Raw genomic sequence first — 22,238 nt, 5'->3', positions numbered from 1 at the left:
AACTACCTTAAAACTTACTCTTTTGTTTGAGTCCCATGTATTCCTTTTAACATCACTCATTTGCTGCTACTAATGGGTATAGGTGGGCACAGCCTATTCCTCAACTACTAGGATCCTACACTTGTATTTCTCACGCAGTAACTTATTGCAAGCAGACAGGAACCATAGCTGCTGCACTGCTGACAGTCTTTCAGAAAATGACTTGGCTGTTCTCAGAGGAAGGAACAGGGCAGTAAATAACTGTTATTTTGGTTGATACTCACCTCATTCTAAGTGGCTAAGTAGTTATCATTTATGATGGACAGGATATAGGTGCTCGTTTTGAGCTAGAGGTGATGTATTCTGCTTGCAGGACTGATCGCAAGATTCTGTTTGTCTGTCAGTTTAATTCACCGGCCCTGTCCAACTCTGACCTTCCTGTCTGCAGTTACAGTGAGACGCAATTCAGGTGACGTGGCTATTTCTGTCAATCATCATGTTGGCTCAGCTCATATTTCTGTAGTCTGTCCTACTAGGTAGCTCACACTGTCTCACCATTTACAACAGGTTACAGGGATAAGGAAGCTTAATCTGCTGATCAGTGTCCCCATTAAGCCATTTCAACTTGTCCTATCACAGACACTCCCATTGTTCTACCCATTTCCCTGGCCCTACACTCATCTCTGGAGCATCTTGACAGTAAAGACATGCATATTAGACTATTGCTGAGTAATTACAGTTCAACCTTCAAGACTAAAATTTGAAGCACACTCATCACCAAAAGGAAAGACCTTGGAGCCAGCACCTCCATCTGCAAACGGATCCTCAACTTCCTGATCAACACACTGGCACGCCACAAGGTTGCATGCTCAGCCCCCAACTCTACTCCCCATACGCTCACAATTACGAGGGCAGATTCTGCTCTAGCTACATCCACGAGTTTGCAGGTGTAGTGCTCTGTATCTCAAAGAAAAATTGTGATTTGCAATACAGGAGGTAGTTAGAGAGCTTGTCACATTGTATCATAAGAACGTTTCCCCCAATGTCAATAAAACAAAAGAGCTGGTCATTGACTTCAGGAAGTCATGGTGCATGTCTAGATCAGTGATGCTGAAGTTGAGAGCTTCAGGTTCTTAGAGGTGAAAATCACCAATAGCTTACCCTGGTTTAACCACATGGACACTATTACCAAGAAAGCTCACCAACACTGTTATTTCCTCTGAAGGATAAAGGAATTTTGATGCACCATGGAAAGCCTCCTACCTGGATGCATCACAACTTGGTTGGGCAATTGCTTTGCCTGAGACTGCAAACAAACTGTGAAGTATTGTGGACACAGCTCAACACATCAGAGAAACCAGCCTCCCTTCCCTGGACTCTGTTGATACTTCTTGAAGCCTCAATGAAGCAGCCAACATAATCAAAGACCCCACCCATCCTGGGCATTTTTTCTCCCCTTTTTCATTGGACCTAAGGTACAAAAGCCTGAAAGCATGTACTACCAATAGACAATAGAAGCAGGAGTAGGCCATTCGGCCCTTCTAGCCAGCACTGCCATTCACTGTGATCATGGCTGATCATGCACAATCAGTACCCCGTTCCTGCCCTCTCCCCATACCCCTTGACCCCGCTATCTATAAGAGCTCTATCTAACTCTCTCTTGAATGCATCCAGAGACTTGGCCTCCACTGCCTTCTGGGGCAGAGCATTCCACATATCCACCACTCTCTGGGTGAAAAGGTTTTTCCACATCTCTGTTCTAAATGGCCTACCACTTATTCTTAAACTGTCGCCCCTCTAGTTCTGGACTCACCCATCAGCGGGAGCATGCTTCCTGCCTCCAGCGTGTCCAATCCCTTAATAATCTTACATGTTTCAATCAGATCCCCTCTCATCCTTCTAAATTCCTGTGTATACAAGCCCATTCGCTCCAATCTTTCAACATATGACAGTCCCGCCATTCCGGGAATTAACCTTGTGAACCTATGCTGCACTCCCTCAATAGCAAGAATGTCCCTCCTCAAATTTGGAGACCAAAACTGCACACAGTACTCCAGGTGGGGTCTTACCAGGGCCCTGTACAACTGCAGACGGACCTCTTTACTCCTATACTCAATTCCTCTTGTTATAAAAGCCAGCATGCCATTAGCTTTCTTCACTGCCTGCTGTACCTGCATGCTTGCTTTCATTAACTGATGTACAAGAACACCTAGATCTCGTTGTACTTCCCCTTTTCCTAACTTGACTCCATTTAGATAGTAATCTGCCTTCCTGTTCTTGCCACCAAAGTGGATAACCTCACATTTATCCACATTAAACTGCATCTGCCATACATTTGCCCACTCACCCAACCTGTCCAAGTCACCCTGCATTCTCATAACATCCTCCTGACATTTCACACTGCCACCCAGCTTTGTGTCATCAGCAAATTTGCTAATGTTACTTTTAATCCCTTCATCTAAATCATCAATGTATATTGTAAACAGCTGCGGTCCCAGCACCGAACCTTACGGTACCCCACTGGTCACAGCCTGCCATTCCGAAAGGGACCCGTTAATCGCTACTCTTTGTTTCCTGTCAGCCAGCCAATTTTCAATCCATGTCAGTACTCTGCCCCCAATACCGTGCTCAAAAAAAGCTTCTACAATGCAATTCTGAAAAAAAGGGCCCTGGGTCTGATCTGGGTAAATGCTTAAATTTTCAACAAATACTGTCCAAGTTGCTGACTGTTTTCAGCATTTTAGAACATGAAACATGTATTGAGGAGGTTTTGAGAACATCCTTGAAACATTTTCTCTCTTGTCCTGCTGTGATTAAAATTTGCAGTTGTGTATTTACGTATGTCCAAAGCAGCCAGTTGTCATTAAGTCTTTGATAACCGAATTGTTGGTTTGGGAGAGGACATTAACATTAGTTTGCTTATTTTATGAATAGATTTGGAGACTTCATAGAGTTACATTTGGTAGTACATCTCTATAAATAGTCTAGGTCTCCGAAGCTGTGTTATTTCCATATTTATAATGATTAAATTTTAAATTTATATCATTAAACTTCTGCTGTTACTCATCAATAACAGCAGATTTTCACTCGTGTTGGGCAAAATGTAACCTTTCTTTTGTTAAAATAATGATTCAGAGGCTTGTTGACAATCATACCAAGTTTACTCTATGTTTAAATTACTATTCTAAAGCTATGATGAAGTCATCAGAGAAAAGAACTGGTAAATATTTAGCACCTTCTTTATTCAACACAACAAGATGCGCTAGGTATTATCTGGAGATGCATTTAGTGGAAAGGAATTTTACATGCTAAACATCAAAGGACAATTCCATATTCACAGTTTATCCACAATGTTTCTTTGAAAGTACACACAAACTTCACACCTCCCAATTCGCACCCACACCACAAGCATCTAAGTGAATTTCAATCAGCATGGTCTACTCTGTGATTCAAGGTTTGCAGGAACCTATTGTTCAGAGTTGCATTTAAAATTAAATCTACAATTTGTATTCAGATTTGAAATTGGTGGCTAAGGTCATTTGCTGACTGTAAATGTGCTAAATCGGAAAGTGCTTCCAACAGGAGATAACAAAATGAGTATTTTATTTAGTAATGAATTTTAATGTATAAAAAAAAGCCAGATGAGATATAATTCATTTCCTAGCAAGTATGAAAACTCTAATATTGCAAAGTTTACACTGACTCTATTGTACCCAATTGATACTATTGTTTGGTGCTTAACAAAAATTATACCCTCTATTGGAAGACAAATAATTTGCAAGTTTTAGAAAAATAAACTTGGGAGCTAACTTTAGAAAGAATACTCATGAAAAGATCTTTTGTACAATGCTGCCATAGGATTATTTGATACTCAGAAGTCAACATTGCAATCCATTGGAACCTAAAACTGGAATTGTTGGCAATCTGAAATGTAATAAAATGGATTCAACAGTGGCTAGATGGGAGATGCCAGAGAGTAGTGGTGGATAATTGTTTATCGGGATGGAGGCCGGTGACTAGCGGGGTGCCTCAGGGATAAATTGGATTAGTAAGTATGCTGATGATACTAAGGTAGGAGGTGTTGTGGATAATGAGGTGGGTTTTCAAAGCTTGCAGGGAGATTTATGCCGGTTAGAAGAATGGGCTGAACGTTGGCAGATGGAGTTTAATGCTGAGAAGTGTGAGGTTCTACATTTTGGCAGGAATAATCCAAATAGAACATACAGGGTAAATGGTAGGGCATTGAGGAATGCAGTGGAACAGAGAGATCTAGGAATAACAGTGCATAGTTCCCTGAAGGTGGAGTCTCATGTAGATAGGGTGGTGAAGAAGGCTTTTGGAACGCTGGCCTTTATAAATCAGAGCATTGAGTACAGAAGTTGGGATGTAATGTTAAAATTGTACAAGGCATTGGTAAGGCCAAATTTGGAATATTGTGTACAGTTCTGGTCACCGAATTATAGGAAAGATATCAATAAATTAGAGAGAGTGCAGAGACGATTTACTAGGATGTTACCTGGGTTTCAGCACTTAAGTTACAGAGAAAGGTTGAACAATTTAGGTCTCTATTCATTGGAGCGTAGAAGGTTGAGGGGGGATTTGATCGAGGTATTTAAAATGTTGAGAGGGATAGATAGAGTTGACGTGAATAGGCTGTTTCCATTGAGAGTAGGGGAGATTCAAATGAGAGGACATGATTTGAGAGTTAGGGGGCAAAAGTTTAAGGGAAACACGAGGGGGTATTTCTTTACTCAGAGAGTGATAGCTGTGTGGAATGAGCTTCCTGTAGAAGTAGTAGAGGCCAGTTCAGTTGTGTCATTTAAGGTAAAATTGGATAGGTATATGGACAGGAAAGGAGTGGAGGGTTATGGGCTGAGTGCGGGTAGGTGGGACTAGGTGAGATTAAGAGTTCGGCACGGACTAGGAGGGCCGGAATGGCCTGTTTCCGTGCTGTGATTGTTATATGGTTATATGGTTATAACTTGGCTGTTCATTTCACAAGTGTTAAACAAACTCCTAAGCATTTGCACTTTATTTCCTTTTCTAAATTATGGCCAATGCATACCTTATAACATAAACACTGCAAATGTCACAGAGCTCTAGACACCAATGGATGGTGCCAATGAACTATATTTTAAAAACAGCAATGGAAAATACTTGAGCATGTTTTACACAACTTCTGTGCCATAGAAGTAAGATTATAATTAGTTCATTATTTTGCCAGCTGTTTTATGTTGAAGATGAGAAACTTGCATTAACTAATTAATTGAGATATTCAGAAGTGTAATGCTTCATGCCCTTTTATAGCCAGAGCCAGTGTTTTCTTTACACTACAGCAGCTGCACATTCTTCTTCCAGTTGAAGATGGAAGTTAACTTCTGATAAGCTGCAGAAACAAATTGGCAGGACTCACTTATTTCAAAGTGTTGCCTCCTCACTGCACATCTGCAACAGCTGAATGTTGGCTGAAATATATATTTTTCTCTTCTGTGACTTTCCGGAGATTTATATGCAGATAATTGCAATTGCGAAAATGCAGAGAATAAAGCAAGTTTATGACTCTGAAACTAGCAACGTTAATTGACATTTGATATATAGAACATGTTAATTTCAAGCATAATAGCACCAGTTCTCTTACGTGGACAGTTTCATTGTGCAATATGCTAAGATTTCAGCTGTCTTTTACTGACTGACAGCAGTTTGTTCCCTTGTACTTAACTTCCAATGGGGCAAGATTCAATCACCAGACTGAAATGCTTCCAATTACGTGGCGAGCAGAAGGCACAAGCATTAATAGTGTCTATAAAATAGCAACTTCAAGAAGTCAAAACAACTATGAGAACCTTATGGAGAGATTTTTTTTAAGTAGCAGAATTGCCTTCTGTGGTTTAAGTGAGAAAAAAAGAGGGCATCACAGCTATGGTGAGACAGGATGGAGTTTCAAAACAGTTTCTAGCATAGGCAAAAATCCTAAACATCACTGATGAGCAGCCATATCAATCAGAGAATCATTACAGGACAGAGGAAGAGACTGACTGATCGTATGGCATCTCCTTGCTGAGTCTCATTCCCATTTAATCCTCTACTGCATTATTCAACAATTTCCATCTCAAAGGGAGGAAAGAAAGAAAACAAAGAGAATTTCTCAAGAACAGAAGGGAATAAATAGACAGAAGCTAAACAGAGATAGAGAGTGAAATTCTCAAAAGTACAACTTCATGAAGGAACACCTTCTGTAACTTTTCTAAAAAGCATTGATTCAATATATAAAAAGCTAATTTAGTAGGAATTTTATTCTCTGAAATTTGTTCGCTTTTACTAATATTTTCTATTCAAAATAGTTGTATGTTTCTTTGATTCATATATCTGTGGCAGTGCTGAATGAAATTATGAAAATCTGTATTCAATTTTGAAAGGTTCTCAATATACTGTCCAAGGATACACATTGTATCAAAAGGATAGGCAGGAAGGCAGAGGGGGTGGCATTACTCTGTTGGTAAAAAATAAAATCAAATCACTAGAAAGAGGTGATGTAGGGTCGGAAGGTGTTGAATCATTGTGAATAGAGCTAAAGGGTAAAATGACCCTGATGGGAGTTGTATATAGACCTCCAAACAGTAGTAAGGATGTGGTCTACAAATTACAACAACGGGAGGCACAAAATGCATGCCGAAAGGGCAATGTTACAATAGTCGTGGGTGATTTCAATATTCAGGTAGATTGGGGAAAATCAAGTTGGCGCTGGATTTCAGGAGGGGGAGTTTATAGAGTGCCTACGAGATGGCCTTTTAGCAGAACATGGTTGAGCCCACTAGAGAATCAGCTATTCTGTGTTGGCTGTTGTGCAATTAACCAGAATTCATCAGTGAACTTAAGGTGAAAGAACCCTTAGGGGAAAGTGATCATAATCTGATAGCATTCACCCTGACATTTGAGAAGGTGAGCTAAAGTCAGATGTATCAGTATTGCATTGGAGTAAAGGGAATTACCAAGGCATGAGAGAGGAACTGGCCAGGATTGATTGGTAAAGAACACTGGCAGGGATGACGGCAGAGCAACAGTGGCTAGAATTTCCGGAAGCTGTTTGGAAGGTACAGGATAAAAACATCCCAAAGAGGAAGAAGTATTCTAAAGGAAAGACGACACAACTGTGGTTAACAAGAGAAGTCAAAGGCAACATAAAAGCCAAAGAGAGGACATAAATAATAGAGAAAAATTAGTGGGAAGTTAGAGCATTTCAAAAACCAACAAGAGGCAACTAAAAAAGTAATTAAGAAAGTAAGAATGGAATACGAAAGTAATCAAGCCAATAATATTAAAGAGGATACCAACAGTTTTTTTCAGATACATAAAACGTAAAAGAAAAGTGAGGGTGGATATTGGAAAGCTGGAAAACGATGCTGGAGAGGTAGTAATGGAGTACTGTGAAATGGCAGATGAACTGAAGGTTGATAAGTCACCTGGATCAGATCTGATGAGATCATGGAGACATTAGTGATGATTTTCAAAGAATCACTGGATTCTGGAATAGTTCCAGAAGACTGGAAAATTGTAAATGTCACTCCAGTCTTTAAGAAGAGAGAGAGAGCCAAAAGAAAGGAAACTATAGGCCAGTAAATTTGAATTTAATAGTTGGAAGATGTTGGAGTTGACTTTTAAGGATGAGGCACATGATGAAGTAGGACATAGCATGGTTTCCTCAAGGGAAAATGTGCCTGACAAATCTGTTGGAATTCTTTGAAAAAATAACAAGTAGGACAGAGAAAAGAGAATCAGTTGACGTTGTGAACTTGGATTTTCAGAAGGCCTTTGATAAGGTGCCAAACGTGAGGCTGCTTAACAAGCTATAAGCCCATGATATTGTAGGAAAGAATCCAGCATGGATAAAGCAGTAGCTGATTGGCAAGAGGTAAAGAGTGGGAATAAAAGGAGACTTTTCTGACTGGCTGCCAGTGAGTAGTGATGTTCCACTGGGGTCTGTGTTGGGACTGATTTCTTCTTACATCTTATGTCAATGATTTAGATGATGGAATTGATAGCTTTGTTGAAAAATTTGCAGACAATATGAAGATAGGGAGTAGGTTGTTTTGAGGAAGTAGAGAGAATCGACAAAGAAATAACAGATAGAATACAGAGTTGGGAAGTATATAGTCATGCAGTTTGATAGAAGAAATGAAAGCATTGACTGTTTTCTAAATGGAGAGAAAGTTACAAAAAACTGAGGTGCAAAGGAACTTGGGAGTCCTTGTGCAGGATTCCTTAAAGGTTAATTTGCAGGTTGAGTCTGTGATGAGGAAGGCAAATGTAATGTTAGCATTCATTTCAAGAGGACTAGAATATAAAAGCAAGGATGTAATGTTGAAACTTTATAAAGCCTCACTTGGAGTATTGTGAGTGGTTTTGGGTCCCTTATTGTAGAAAGGTTGAGCTGAAGCTGAAGAGAGATCAAAGGAGGTTCACAAAAATGATACCAGGATTGAATGGCTTGTCACATGAGAAACGTTCGATGGCTCTAGGCCTATATTCACTAGACTTGAGAAGAATGAGGGGCGACCTCATTGAAACCTATCAAATTGTGAAAGGCCTTCATTGAGTGGATGTGGAGAGGATGTTTCTTATGGTGACAGAGTCTAATACCAAAGGAGACAGCCTCCGAATAGAAGAGCGTCCTTTTGAAATGGAGATCAGGGGGAATTTCTTTAGCCAGAGAGTGGTGAATCTGTGGAAATTCTTAGCCACAGGCAGATGTGGAGGCCAAGTCTTTATGTATATTTAAGGCCGAGGTTTATTGATTCTTGATTGGTCAGGGCATGAAGGGATATGGGGAGAAGGCAGGAGAGATTGGGGCAGAGAGGAAAATTGGATCAGTCATGATGAAATGGCAGAACAGACTTGATGGGCCAAATGGCCTAATTCTGCTCCTATATCTTATAGTCTTACAAGTTTAATATTTGCTTGAAATTTTTTTAATTTTTTGTTTTCATGCTTTTCGGGAAATGTTATCCAATTTCAAATTTTTGTATTTGCTTTTGGTTTTGTGTTATCTGTGGTCATTTAACAACCACACTGCTTTTCCTACATTTTGCCAAACAGGTGGTGAGACAAGTTTAATAGTGGATGTTCATCAACTGAGAAACTACCCTGTCGATCTCTATCATTTAGTTGATACATCAGCATCAATGGTGACCAATCTGGAAAGGCTACACTCCATGGGATATTCTGTATCACAAAGGATGGCAAAATATTCCAGTGATTTTCAGTTTGGGTTTGGATCATTTGTTGATAAGCCAGTATCTCCATATATTAACATTCATCCAGACAAGCTTATTAATCCATGCAGGTAAGTACTTACTCGATCAAAATCAAATGAATAGTCCCATTTTAGGGACATTTGAAATGTTTCATTAAAACCTCCTGGAGGACATCATTTGCATCTGGTGTCAAAATGTATTTTTTTTTCTTTCAATGTAGCGTTTATGAAACATCTTGTCATCCTGCTCATGGGTTTATGCATGTGCTGTCGCTGACTGACAATATAACTGAATTCAAGGAAGCAGTGGAGAAGCAAACTATTTCTGGAAATGAGGACACACCTGAAGGAGGTTTGGATGCATTGCTCCAGGTTGCAGTTTGTGAGGTGAGTTTTGCTTGACAGCACCACTCAAAAACTATAACACTTTGTTTTTGCCATAGCAGTTCAAGGTAGTTGGTATATGGATTGAGTTTCCTTTAAATTAAATAGGCCAAATCTATTAAAAGCTAATGGGATATTAGAGTTGCTATACCCTTCCCTCAAGATCATTGGCTCTCTGCCCCTCTCCCAGCCTCGGCAGTCCAACTGGCGGCCAGCACTTCAGCACTGAGGCTGATTCAATGTAGTTGGCTGACGAGAATCTCAGAAGGACTTTGCCAGACGTTGAAGTCCTGCCCCATCTAAACCAACGGTACCCAACTTTTTCTTTGTCATGGGCCAATAACATTATAAAGGGGGTTCGTGGACCCCGGGTTGGGAACCCCTGATCTAAACTGTCAGCATCTTCATGGCCATTGATGTATTTGTGAACCATTTTAACTCTTATGATTGTTCAATACTAATAGGGTATGTTTATAAAAAATTGTAAAGGATATTTATATTTCAAAAGCATATTTACTGACATGCAGCATTACTGGTCTTGGGTTTATTATATGTGTGTGTATTGTGAATGTTGTCTACTTGGAGAAACTAGGACATAAATTTTATTGTGTTTTAATTATAATAGCTAAAGGTCTTAGTCAGTTCATTTATCAGTAGGAGTTGAGTTTGTTCACCACAAATAGTCTTATTATACCCAATCAGGTCTTGCCTGCAAGTTCACATATTGTGAACCTTTTAAGTGGCTCATCAGTCATTTCTTCCTCAAGTAGCCAAGAATGTAAAGAGAGTGCTGGTGAGCAAGCATCTGGTTAGCTAAGCACAATGCATTTGTAACATGCTCTACATGGTCACATTTTGATTTGAAAGACTAATATGCAGTTAGAATGAAACCTATTGTTGTGAATAATCAGCAGCTGGGTTTTAAAGTCAAAAAGCAGGAAATTCATGACTTAAGATTGTGGGCTTCAATGTCCCATGAGGAAAAGTGAAGGATACAGCTAAGTTTCACAACAGTTTAGTATATATATGAGATTCCTATCCCACCAGACTAATTATTGTAATAATTGCTATGAAATTACTGAGCAGATATTCTGCCATCGAGCTGAATTCCCTCCACCAGATTGAGTGAGCTAATTCACATCTATTTTGAATTTTCATTGTTAGTCGATACTTCTCCAAAAACATTTTTGCAGGCCTGAACAAGCGGTGGCTATTTTTTCAAATGCTGGATTTCACAAAGGAAAATGCCTGAGGATTATCATTGCTGTCCACTACACCAGTCTTTATCATTGTTATCTTCAAATGATAGCAAAAAGAAAATTCCCATTCCTGCGGCAGTCTTCAGCTTTATTCCATATCTAAACTATGCTGTCTCTACTCTTGGAATGTTTCAGCTTAAGTCAGCACAGAAAAATGTTTGATTCCCAAGCACTGAATAAATGATGAGAAAAATAATTTATAGCATGGAATGTTGCCAACTATTGTTATCATAAACACAAGAGATTCTGCAGATGCTGGAAATCCAGAGCAGCACACACAAGATGCTCGAGTCCTGATGAGGGGTCTCAGCTCAAAATGACGGCTGCTTGTTCATTTTCAGAGATGCTGCCTGACCTGCTGAATCCCTCTAGCATTTTGTTTGTGGTTGCTTTGTTATCATCATTTGCCCAAAAAGATCAGATTCCATTTCTCCCTGGGACTTCACTGACTGGTTATAATCGAGTACTTAAAAGCAAAAACTACTTTCTTTCTTTTGGTTTAGAGCCAAATAGGATGGCGTAAGGAAGCAAAGCGTTTGCTGCTGCTAATAACTGATCAGCTATCTCACTTGGCACTTGACAGCAGATTGGGAGGTATTGTCCTGCCTAACGATGGGAACTGCCACCTAAAGGACAATATGTACACTCATTCGACTATTATGGTAAGGTAACCCAATGCTTAATTTCTTTGCGATTCCTAGGAAAATATATATTGCAGTATAATTTCACTAATATACATAGAAGATTCTCTTCTTCATTACTCATTACCTTCTCCTCCCTTTCAGCCATACTTTGTTACCAATATAACATCATAAATGTAGTTGAGGCCAGATTCTTTTGTCTGGCGGGAATACATTTACTTAAATTTCCAAAAATTACTTGTCTTGAAGCCTTAACCTGGGGAAATCAGACAGTGAATTGATTTCACACCATGACTTTCAACTTGTGATTTAAATTCCTTTCTACCCTTTTCCTCTTCTCTTTCCCTTTTTGAACGGAAACTGCTGGGAACAGCAGGTCAAGCAGCATCTGTGGAGATGGGACCAGGGTGTTTCAGGTCAATGATTCTGGAAATAACAATGTTTTACATCACAGAGGGAGGCAGGAGCGGAGAGAATATTGGTGTATTGCACTGGTTGATTATTGTCACATGTACCAAGATACAGTGGAAAGCTTGTCTTGCATAGTGGTACAGAGTAGAACAATAACAATGCAGGGAAAATTTAGTGCAGGGAAACAATAGAGTGCTGCGGGATCATAGTGAGGTTGATTGTGAGGTCAGGAGTCCATCTTATCATACAAGAGGCCCATTCTAGAGTCAGATATCAGCAGTCTTGAACCTGGTTTATAACTGCTCTCAGTCTTTTGTGTTTTCTGGGAGAAGAGAGAAGAGAGTATATCAGTGGTGGGTGGTGTCTTTGATTATGCTGGCTGCTTTACAGCTCCTTCTCTTTCTCCCATAGTACATTCTCCTCTCCTATCAGATTCCTTCTTCCCCAGCACTCTGACATTTCTTATCACCACCCACTTTCTTACTTCTTCCCCTCCCTCCCCCACCCACTTGGCTTAACTTGTCCACCTTCTAGCTTGTCCTCCTTCCCCTCCCAGCCCCCCATCTTCCTTTCCAGTCCTGATGAAGGATCTCGGCCCGAAACGTCAGCTGTTGATTCATTTCTGTAATTACTGCCTGACCTGCCGAGTTCCTCCGGCATTATGTGTGTGTTGCCCTTTCAGTTCAGTTCTTCTCTTTCTCTTTGGCCTGGCCTGCTGGTCATGTTTGACATCTTCACCATTAATTACAGGGCACAAAATGTAAACCATGTTTCTCTTTGCTCAGATGATGCTTCACACACTGAATTTTTAAAAATTAGTTCAGATCTTTGGTATCTCTAGGCATCCTACTTTTTTACATTTTATAACCATAACAATTACAGTACAGAAACAGACCATCTCAGCCCTTCTAGTCCGTGCCGAATGCTTACTTTCACCTAGTCCCACCGACCTGCACTCAGCCCATAACCCTCCATTCCTTTCCTGTCCATATACCTGTACAATTTTACTTTAAATGACAATTAAAAACATTTTTTTTTTGAATTTTACTTGATATGCTGAAAGAATGACATCTGGTGATGGCATCTGGTAGATCAAACCGGCAGTCATTGAGATTTGTTCCCACTGCTTCTCTTCCCATATCACAATCTTATTGACCTTGTTCTGAGGAGCCGGTTGAAGGGTTTCTCTCCCAAACAGGCAGTGAACTCACGAAATTGTGACTATCAGGCTCCAAAAATGCCAAATGAAGATGTAATTTTATTGGTACTAAAATAAGTAGAAATGTGAGGAGGACATGGGATATAGATAGCGATTATGATACAGTGATTGGGTGAAAACTCTGCAAGTGTATTTTAATGTACGGAGTGTGCAAGGTCATGCACCCCAGTCACTGAAAAAAAGGTGGATTATTATCTACATGAAAAGATAAAGCACGTGAGTGAAGTTCAGAAGGATCTAGGTGCTCCAGTACATGAAAGTTAGCAGGCAGGTTAAAAAGGTATGATAATGTTGGCCTCTATTGCAACCAGATTCGGAATCAAGTAAGAAAGTTTATTACAGTTGTACGGATTATTGTTGAGGCCACACCTAGAGGACTGTGCACAGTTTTGGTCCCCTTGCCTGAAAACAGACTTATTAATGTTGAAGACTGTCCAGAGGAGCTTCACCAGGCTAATTTCTGGATGGAAGTGTTACCCTGTCGAGTGGGGCCAGAAGGTCTAGGTCTCTATACCAAGAAGCTTATGAGACTTTGGAATGGAAGACCTTATTCAAACATATAAGATCTTAAGGGACTTTATAATATAGATGTTGAGGAGATTTTATGATTGTGAGAATCCTAAATAATGAGTTAAGTTTGAGAACAAGTGGCTGTATCCATTTGCAAATGTTTTTGGGTGCTGCTGATGTCTCGATATGGCTAACTTATTTCAGATTGTCATGTTTAAGCAGCTGATATTTAAAACTAGGATCACAGAATAGTACAAGTGAATTATACCCAATTTACTCTAATCAGTTAAGGACAAATCCTTTAATTATATGGTCATGCTAAACACAAAATGCTCTACACAGGTCTTTCCAAAATGCTCTCACCATGTTGCGTATAACACTTATACCCTTTCTTCGAACAGGAGCATCCATCTCTGGGATTGCTTGTGGATAAGTTGCTGGAAAATAGTATCCATGTAATTTTTGCAATTCAGGGATCAAGCATCAACTGGTACAAGGTGAGATCAACATTGCTAACATTAAGGAGAGTATGATGCAGCCTTCAGCCCATAGCCCAATGTTGTTCCAAACCAGCTAAAAAGTAAATAAAACCCTCCCAAAAATGAATCCCTCCTAACTACACAATATCCATATTCCACCATCTTCATCACATTCATGTGTCTATCTAATCATCTCCTAAAAAGCCTCTAATGTATGTCCTTCTACCACCATACCAGGCAGCACATTCCAGGCATCCAGCACTCTGAATAAAAAAACGTAACCTTCACATCCCCTTTGAACCTACCCCCTCTCACCTCCAATGCATACCTTCTGGTGTTAGACATTTCCACCCTGGGACAAAGATACTCTCTGGCCATTCTATCTATGCTTCTCATAATCTTTTAAACCTCTGTAGATATTCCCTCAGCCTCCGATCCTCCAGAGAAGACACACCAAGTGTGTCCAGCCTCTCACGATAGCACATGCCCTCTTAACCACGTGTTTCCTGGTAAGCCTCTTCTGCACCCTCCCCAAAGCCTCAATGTCCTTCTCATAGTGGGGCGAGCAGAACTGTACGCAATACTCCAGCTGTGGCCTGACCAGAATTTTATAAAGTTGCAACATAACCTCTTGATTTTTGACCTCAATGCCTTGACTTGTAAAGCAAGCATTCCATAAGCCATTGTAATCACTCTATCAACCTTTATTGCCACCTTCATGGAACTATGAACTTGGATCCCAAGATCTCTACGCTCAGCATCACTGTTAAAGGGTCTTGCCCTTAACAGTGCACTGTTTCCCTGCATTTGCCCTACCAAGATACAACACCTCACATTTACCTGGGTTAATCTCAATCTGCCATTTCTCCACCCATATCTGCAACTGATCTAACTTTCCTGATTTCATCTTCCTCTGAAAAGTGAATTATTTTGCAGTTGATCAGGTTACATGTAAGGCAGGGATACAAGAGGCTGCAGATAGTGGAACTGAATCCAGAACGTTTGGCACTTGAAGCTTAGAAAAATAGAGGGCTATGGGTAACCCGAGGTAATTTCTAAGGTATAGACATATTTGGCACGGCTTTGTGGGCTGAAGGGCCTGTATTGTGCTGTAGGTTTTCTATGTTTCTATGTTTTTATAAAAACTATGAGTCAGGCAGCATCTGTGAAGGAGAATGAACAGTCAGCATTTTGGGCTGAGACTTTTTCAACTGGACTGAAATGTAGAGGGGAGATATCCAGTATAATGAATCAAGAAGAAGTGGAACGAACACTGGCAAATGATAGTTAAATCCTGCAAATAGGAATGATAGGCATGTAGTGATGTGGTACACACAGCGCTGAAATAACGACACGCAGTCGGTAAGTCGTTTCGAGACTAGTTTATTTAAACTTCGCGGCGCTGGCATTTAATCCCTAGCGCCCGCCCTCTCTGGGCAGAAATGACGTCAGAGGTGCATTACCAAAGTCTCCCCCCGCGCGCTGGCTATTTGTGAGCCAGTTCGCCTGCGCAGGAAGTGGGTCGCTACAGGCAGATAATAAGGGGAAATAGTGACAGAGGCTGGGAGTTGATTGGTGAAGGGTACAAAGGACTGCACTTTGATTGCTTTGTAGTTTGTGAATTATCATTAAATGCAGCTAATAAGATTTCAATCTTTTCCTAACAGCAGTAGAAGGGACACTATAATTGTTGGCAGAATTGTTACAGCGTAAAATCACTCCAAACAAAATTAAATTTATAGTCATTTTCTGAGGTTATTCTTTTCAGGGGTCTATTGTGCTCACATGAACAATTGGATGTAGAAAATTTAAGAAGTGATAGTTCATGACAGTATTAAATAATAGAATTTAAAATATTTTTGTGATTGTTATTGATTTTAATGATTCCACTTTTCTTGGAAGCCCTTTTTGCAAAAAAAGGTTAATTTAAAAATAAATCAATTCTGTATTTTGCTTGAAGGATCTTCTTCCACTGATGCCTGGTGCATTTGCTAGGCAGCTAAATTCAGAACTGTCAAATCTCTCTGAACTAGTGGAAGGCGCCTATCAGGTAATGTGCTACCCTTGATATCACTCTCTGTGAGCATGTTAGTATGCATATCTTAATGAATGATTAAACACTTTAGCAATCACATTTGTAGTCTAGGATTGTTACGGCTTTGTTTTCAGATGTTAACAGATCATTTTTATTTTTCTAACATAAATTTTAATCCATTTGTACAATAATGTTTTCAGAGCCTTCCAAACTGCTACTTGAAGTTTTACAATGATTGTTAACATTCACAAGATATTTACAAAAAAAATGGAGTTTTTTTTAATGCATTCTTGATATAACATTAGGTCAACTATTCATTTGTACAATTGGTTGCGAGTATTCTGATATATTCTGTTTTCAGTTTAATGCTATTTGTAACATTGATGTTCACTGTGACAAAGCGCCTGAATAACAGCAAAAAGATTTATTACCAAGTGTCACTGTTTAGGTAAATATTGTCTTGGATATCCTCCAGGCAAAAGTAAATGTCTAGAGTTAATTGGATATTGATGTGAAAAATAGGACAAAATATGATTCATTTAGCTTGACAGATGAAGGATAGTGTCATGCTCTGTAAAATGCCCAAGGTTGTATTGAGAATTATCAAAGTATTTTCCCTTTATTCCCATTTATCTGAAATAAGGCTTCCCTCCTTTAATTCAGTTTTATCACAGATCATACAAGACATCTGTTGTTCATTCCTTTGGGAGGTGTTACTTCAAGTTAGTAAAACAGGTTGCTGCACAAAGGAGTTAATCCTTTCATTGCTTCTTGATTAACCCATTGACTCAGGTAGCTCCTGAACGCTTTTGGAGCCAAGAGTAAGCAAATGGCTTGAACATTTTACTCTGATATGTATTTTATAACATGCAAGTGTATTACACTAGGATGAATTGATTTCATATCAGAGCTTTTATAATACAGAACTTAGTATGTTAGTGAATTGATTTTGGCTAGCACGTTAAGAAAAGTCTGTTTATGTTTTCAAGTGTTGCGCACACACACAGAACAAAATGACTGTCAGCAGAGCAAATGGTTAGCCCACATGATTACCAAGCCAGCAGTATAGCTGCTGTTATGTACAGGAAGGGCACACAGTGTATGTTCACAGGATAAAAAGAAATCATGGAAATACAGGAAATGCACCCTCTTTATCATATTTCCACTCTTGCCTCTCAGCAGCTGGCCCTATTGACGCACTGCTGAGTCAGAAGTGCTAGAGGCAGATGCCCAGAGTTAAAGGCCAACCATGGCCACCAAAATATGTCATGACTCAGTGATGGCAGTAGGGAAGAAATTCAGACCATTAAATAGTAAGGAATGATTATGAATTTCAAGTGAAATGTAATTATTGCTGCAGATTGCCTGAGGACTTGTGGGGATATAGTTTTGTTCTTTGCACTTATTTCTGCTGAATATAACTTCTGTTGTTTCCTGTTGGTGTGATCCTGGAGTTCCGAGTAACAAGTTGGCTCATTCTAGATTCAATTGATTTGCAAAACAGAGACCCAAATGGATGATTTGGAACACACACAACCTACTGGAGGAACTCAGCATCAATGGAAAAGAGTACAGTTGATGTTTCGGGCTGGGACCCTTTGGCAGGACTGGTGGGGGGAAAAATGAATAGATTTAAAAGGTGGGGGAGAGGAGGGAGAAATACAAGGTGATGGATGAAACTTGGAGAGGGAGGGGTGAAGTAAAGAGCCTGGAAGCTGATTGGTGAAAGAGATACAATGCTGGAGAAGGGGGAATCTAATAGGAGAGGACAGAAGGCCATGGAAGAAAAAAAGGGGAGACTTCACCTGTGAGTCTGTTGGGGTCATATACTGTGTCTGGTGCTCCCGGTGTGGCCTCCTGTATCGGTGAGGCACAACATAAACAGGGAGACCATTTTGCCGAACACTTACGCTCCATCTGGCAGAAAAAGTGGGATCTCCCAGTAGCCACCCATTTTAGTTCCACTTCCCATTCCCATTCCATACTCAGGTTGGAGGAACAGCACCTTATATTCCATCTGGATAGCCTCCAACCTAATGGCATGAACATCGATTTCTCAGATTTCTGGTAATGGCCCCCACTTCTCCTTCACCATTCCCCATCTCCTTTTCCCACTCTCACCTTATCTCCTTGCCTGCCCGTTGCCTCTCCCTGGTGCTCCTCTCCCCTTTTTCTTTCTTCCACGGCCTTCTGTCCTCTCCTATCAGATTTCCCCTTCTCCAGCCCTGTATCTCTTTCACCAATCCACTTCCTAGCTCTTTACTTCACTCCTCTCCCTCCCAGATTCACCTATCACCTTGTGCTTCTCCCTCCCTTCCCCCTACCTTTCAAATCCGAAGCCTCATCTTTTTTCTCTCTCTTGTGCTGCTGAAGGGTCCTGGCCCAAAATGGCAGCTGTACTCTTTCCCATAGACACTGCCTGGCCTGCTGAGTTCCTCCAGCATTTTGTGTATGTTACTTGGATTTCCTGCACCTGCAGATTTTCTCTTGTTTGTGATTGGATGATTTGGACATTGTCAAATTGACACTTTCGAAATGGAGTGGTGGTTTCAGGTGGGGGTGGTGATGGTGTTGTGGAGGTGAGCTGTTGTTTCACTTTCATCCGTTATCATTGTACTGACACAATTTTGTTGCCCGCTGGTCCTGACTGTTTGGTATAACAGATCTGTAATCCCAGGAGAATACCTTGTCCAGGTGGGCAACTTTTATTCTGAAATCCTAACTACGTCAAATTTGACCGCTTTAGAATAAGGTATTTTGCCAAAATTATGTCATTATAATTGTTACCGACCTAAGTTGTTGGCTTTTTGCCCAGTGTCAACTTCTGCTGTATAATCAGGTCACAAAGAACTAGTAATACTGCAGTTAAGTAGTCACCCTGTTAACTTGAAAGAGCAGAGCTACTCTGTTGTTCCACTAAGCTGTTTATTCACATCAAACCTTCAGGGCCAGCTTCTGATCACAGGAAAGATTCAGTTATTCACCTATTGAAGATTGTGCTTCCAAACTCCTAAGATTCAGGAGTTTGAGTTGATTCATATGTTCACTGGATATTTTCCACAAATGCAAGGGGCTCCAAGACAACTGTTGGCAGGGCATTCAGAGTGCAGCAGTTTTTAAAAGCTGCATACAAGCATAGAAGGGAAGACAAGCATATATTTAAGTCAGCTGCTATATTTCACTGAAGCCTGGTGGCATTGTAGAGCAACTTGAAATTTAACCTGCCTAACTCCATTTAGCAAAGAAACTTGAATGTGTACAGAAACAAGCACAGATGAGAGAAACGATAAAATTTGTTGATGATGGAATTCCCCCAGATAGCCAAATGTGTAGCAAGACAGGAAAGAGACTGGGGCACAGCAGGGAAGAGCAGTGGGCCATACAGCCTTCTGAGCTTGCTATGCTGAACATTCAGTCAGCTGAATATCTCAGTGCCCTGTACCCCTTGTTACCTTTCCCAAATATGCATCTACTATTCCGTGTGGGGAAAATCCCAGTGGTTCCAGCATGTGTAACATTTTAGGAATGGCTCCAGCTTTACCATTTGTGTTGATGTTCCCCTAGTTTATCTCTGAATGACCTCTCTCTGAATTTAATGGGTTCGATTTCCTGCTGTTCTTACTCACTGCCCAAGCTCTGTACATACCTACAGACTCCTTTATTTTTGAATATACAGTCGGCCATCTTTATCAGCGAGGGATTGGTTGCAGGACCCCTCGCGGATACCAAAATTCGCGGATGCTCAATTCCCTTATTCAACCTGTCTCAATGTGGTGGATTTTAGGACCCAGCGGAACCCCAGACCTTACTTAACCTGTCTCAGTGCGGTGGACATTAGGACCCAGTGGTAGAGATCTGAATCCGCAGTGTTTCTGTTCACGAAAATAATCACGAACACGATTGAAAATAAAGTGGAAATAATAAAGCGATCGGAAAGAGGTGAAATGCCATCGGTCATTGGAAAAGCGTTAGGCTACGTCGGTCAACGATCAGAACAATTTTAAAGGATGAAGTGAGAAAGGCCCTGCCCCGATGAAAGCTACAATTATTATTAAGCAACGCAGTGGTTTAATTATTGGGTTTTGGGGTTTGGGGTTTTTGATCCTCCACATCAACCCGGCATGGTGGAGAGCGCACTCGGGAGTGGTCTGTCCCAAGTCCCGAGAACTTCCGTTCCCGAGCCCGGCACTGAATCATACGTTCTTAAGTGTTTTATATGCATAGAAAGGTGAAATATATACTATATACTAAGACAAACATTTGACTGACTGACGCTGAGTAATAACAGATGTACCTGTTCCGACTTACGTAGTAAGACAACTTCCGATTTTTTAAAATCCCGATCCACGATAACCCACGCGCATTCTCCCGTATACTTTGAATCATCTCTAGATTACTTATAATACCTAATACAATGTAAATGCTGTGTAAAATAGTTGGTATACTGCATTGTTTAGGGAATAATGACAAGAAAAAAAAGTCTGCACATGCTCGAACAACAAATGCTGGAAGAGCACTTCTGGGTTTTCGCGATTCGCGGTTGGTTGAATTCGCACATACGGAATTCGCGGATAAGGAAGGCCGACTGTACAGTTTACAGTCAGGTGGATCACACTCTTCACCACAAAGGCTTTCAGCAAGCATGAATCCTATTGAGAGAAGGTCTCAGCTTTGTATCCAGTCTCCTCCGAGGAAAACCTGTTCAGACAGGTTGAAATAATTTTTTAAAATATATATTGAATTATAAGTATGTTAAAATAATAATAAATATCAAAACATATAAAAATAAAGTGAAATAAGTGAAGCATTTACTGTTTTCCATTGACAGTATCCCCGTCCTGGGCTCACTGTTTGTATGCCGACCCTTATCCTAGCAAGAAGCTTTGGCTTGGATACTGAATATATCCAGAGGCCATCTTCAGCCATTTCAGTAATGGAGCATAATTCACATTTACTGGCATTTGTCTAGCAGCACACCTCCATTTGACTGCATGCGCCAGGAAGTCATACTGAGATGTCAGCACAGTTAAGACCTGTGTAATACTAGCTTGTTCTGGATTTTCACCACCAGGGGCAAAAAGGTATCCATGATGAAGCAGTCTCAGCCCGAAACGTCGACAGTGCTTCTCCTTATAGATGCTGCCTGGCCTGCTGTGTTCCACCAGCATTTTGTGTGTGTTGTTTCCATGTCTACCCTGTTCCTTTTTTTAATTTTAAGTCAAAGTTTGAAGTAAACTCATCTTCAAAGTACATATGTCACCTTATACAACCCTGAGATTTATGTTCTTGCGGGCATAATCAATAAATCCATAATAGAATAATAACTGTAATGGAATCAATGACAGACTGCAGTGTGACTGTGGTGTGAGTCCTCAGGTTCCTACACCTGCAGTGAGAAGAGATCACGACCTTGGGTGGTGAGTGTTCCTGATGATGGATGCTGCTTTCCTGCGACATTTTCTATAGATGTGCTCAATGGTGGGGAGGGCTTTACCCATGATGGATTGGGACATATCCACTACTTCTTGCAGGATTTTCCATTCAAGGGCATTGGTTTTACCATACCAGGCTGTAATGCAGAGAGTAGGTATACTCTCCACCACACATCTATAGCAGTTTGTCAAAGTTTTAAATGTCTTAAGTTTTAAAAGTTTTGGACATCATGCCAGATCTTCACAAGCTACTAAGGAAGTAGAGGCACAGCTGTGCTTTCTTCATAATTGCTGGGCCCAGGACAAGTCCTTGGAAATAATAACAGGAGGACTGGTTCACGGACCTCTGATCTCTCCTGAAGTCAATAATCAGCTCCTTTGTTTTGCTGACGCTGAGTGAGACATTGTTGTGGCACCACTCAGCCAGATTTTCAATCTCCCTCCTAGATGCTGATTCAACACCACCTTTGATTTGACCTTGGTGTTGTCAGCAAACTTGAACATGGCATGAGAGCTGTGCTTAGTGGCTTTTAATTAAGTAATTTTTCATCCGTTCAATCTCTTTAGAATGTTTATGTAACTTGTTCTTCTGTAACCTTTTAAGCTTGTATGTTATTCTGGTGAATCTGAGGTACATTC

The 22,238-nt window shown here is 40.4% G+C and overlaps 1 protein-coding gene across 3 annotated transcripts in view; it reads left to right on the top strand.

Moving 5' to 3' along the window:
- Window positions 1-22,238, top strand: part of itgb8 (integrin, beta 8) — a 101,110-nt gene that overhangs the window by 6,698 nt on the left and 72,174 nt on the right. The window contains exons 4-8 of one of the 3 annotated variants that reach the window (XM_073054091.1): window positions 9,073-9,319; window positions 9,451-9,616; window positions 11,376-11,534; window positions 14,055-14,150; window positions 16,093-16,182. In XM_073054091.1, the coding sequence (XP_072910192.1) occupies window positions 9,073-9,319; window positions 9,451-9,616; window positions 11,376-11,534; window positions 14,055-14,150; window positions 16,093-16,182 (758 nt within the window). The remainder of the gene's footprint in view (window positions 1-9,072; window positions 9,320-9,450; window positions 9,617-11,375; window positions 11,535-14,054; window positions 14,151-16,092; window positions 16,183-22,238) is intronic. The other 2 variants (XM_073054092.1, XM_073054093.1) reach the window with 2 other exon arrangements.

This window comes from Hemitrygon akajei, chromosome 8, assembly GCF_048418815.1.
Source record: "Hemitrygon akajei chromosome 8, sHemAka1.3, whole genome shotgun sequence".
NCBI classification, from domain to species: Eukaryota; Metazoa; Chordata; class Chondrichthyes; order Myliobatiformes; family Dasyatidae; genus Hemitrygon; species Hemitrygon akajei.
The sequence above is the reverse complement of the archived record's forward strand: the minus strand, read 5'-3'. Positions and strand labels throughout refer to the sequence as shown.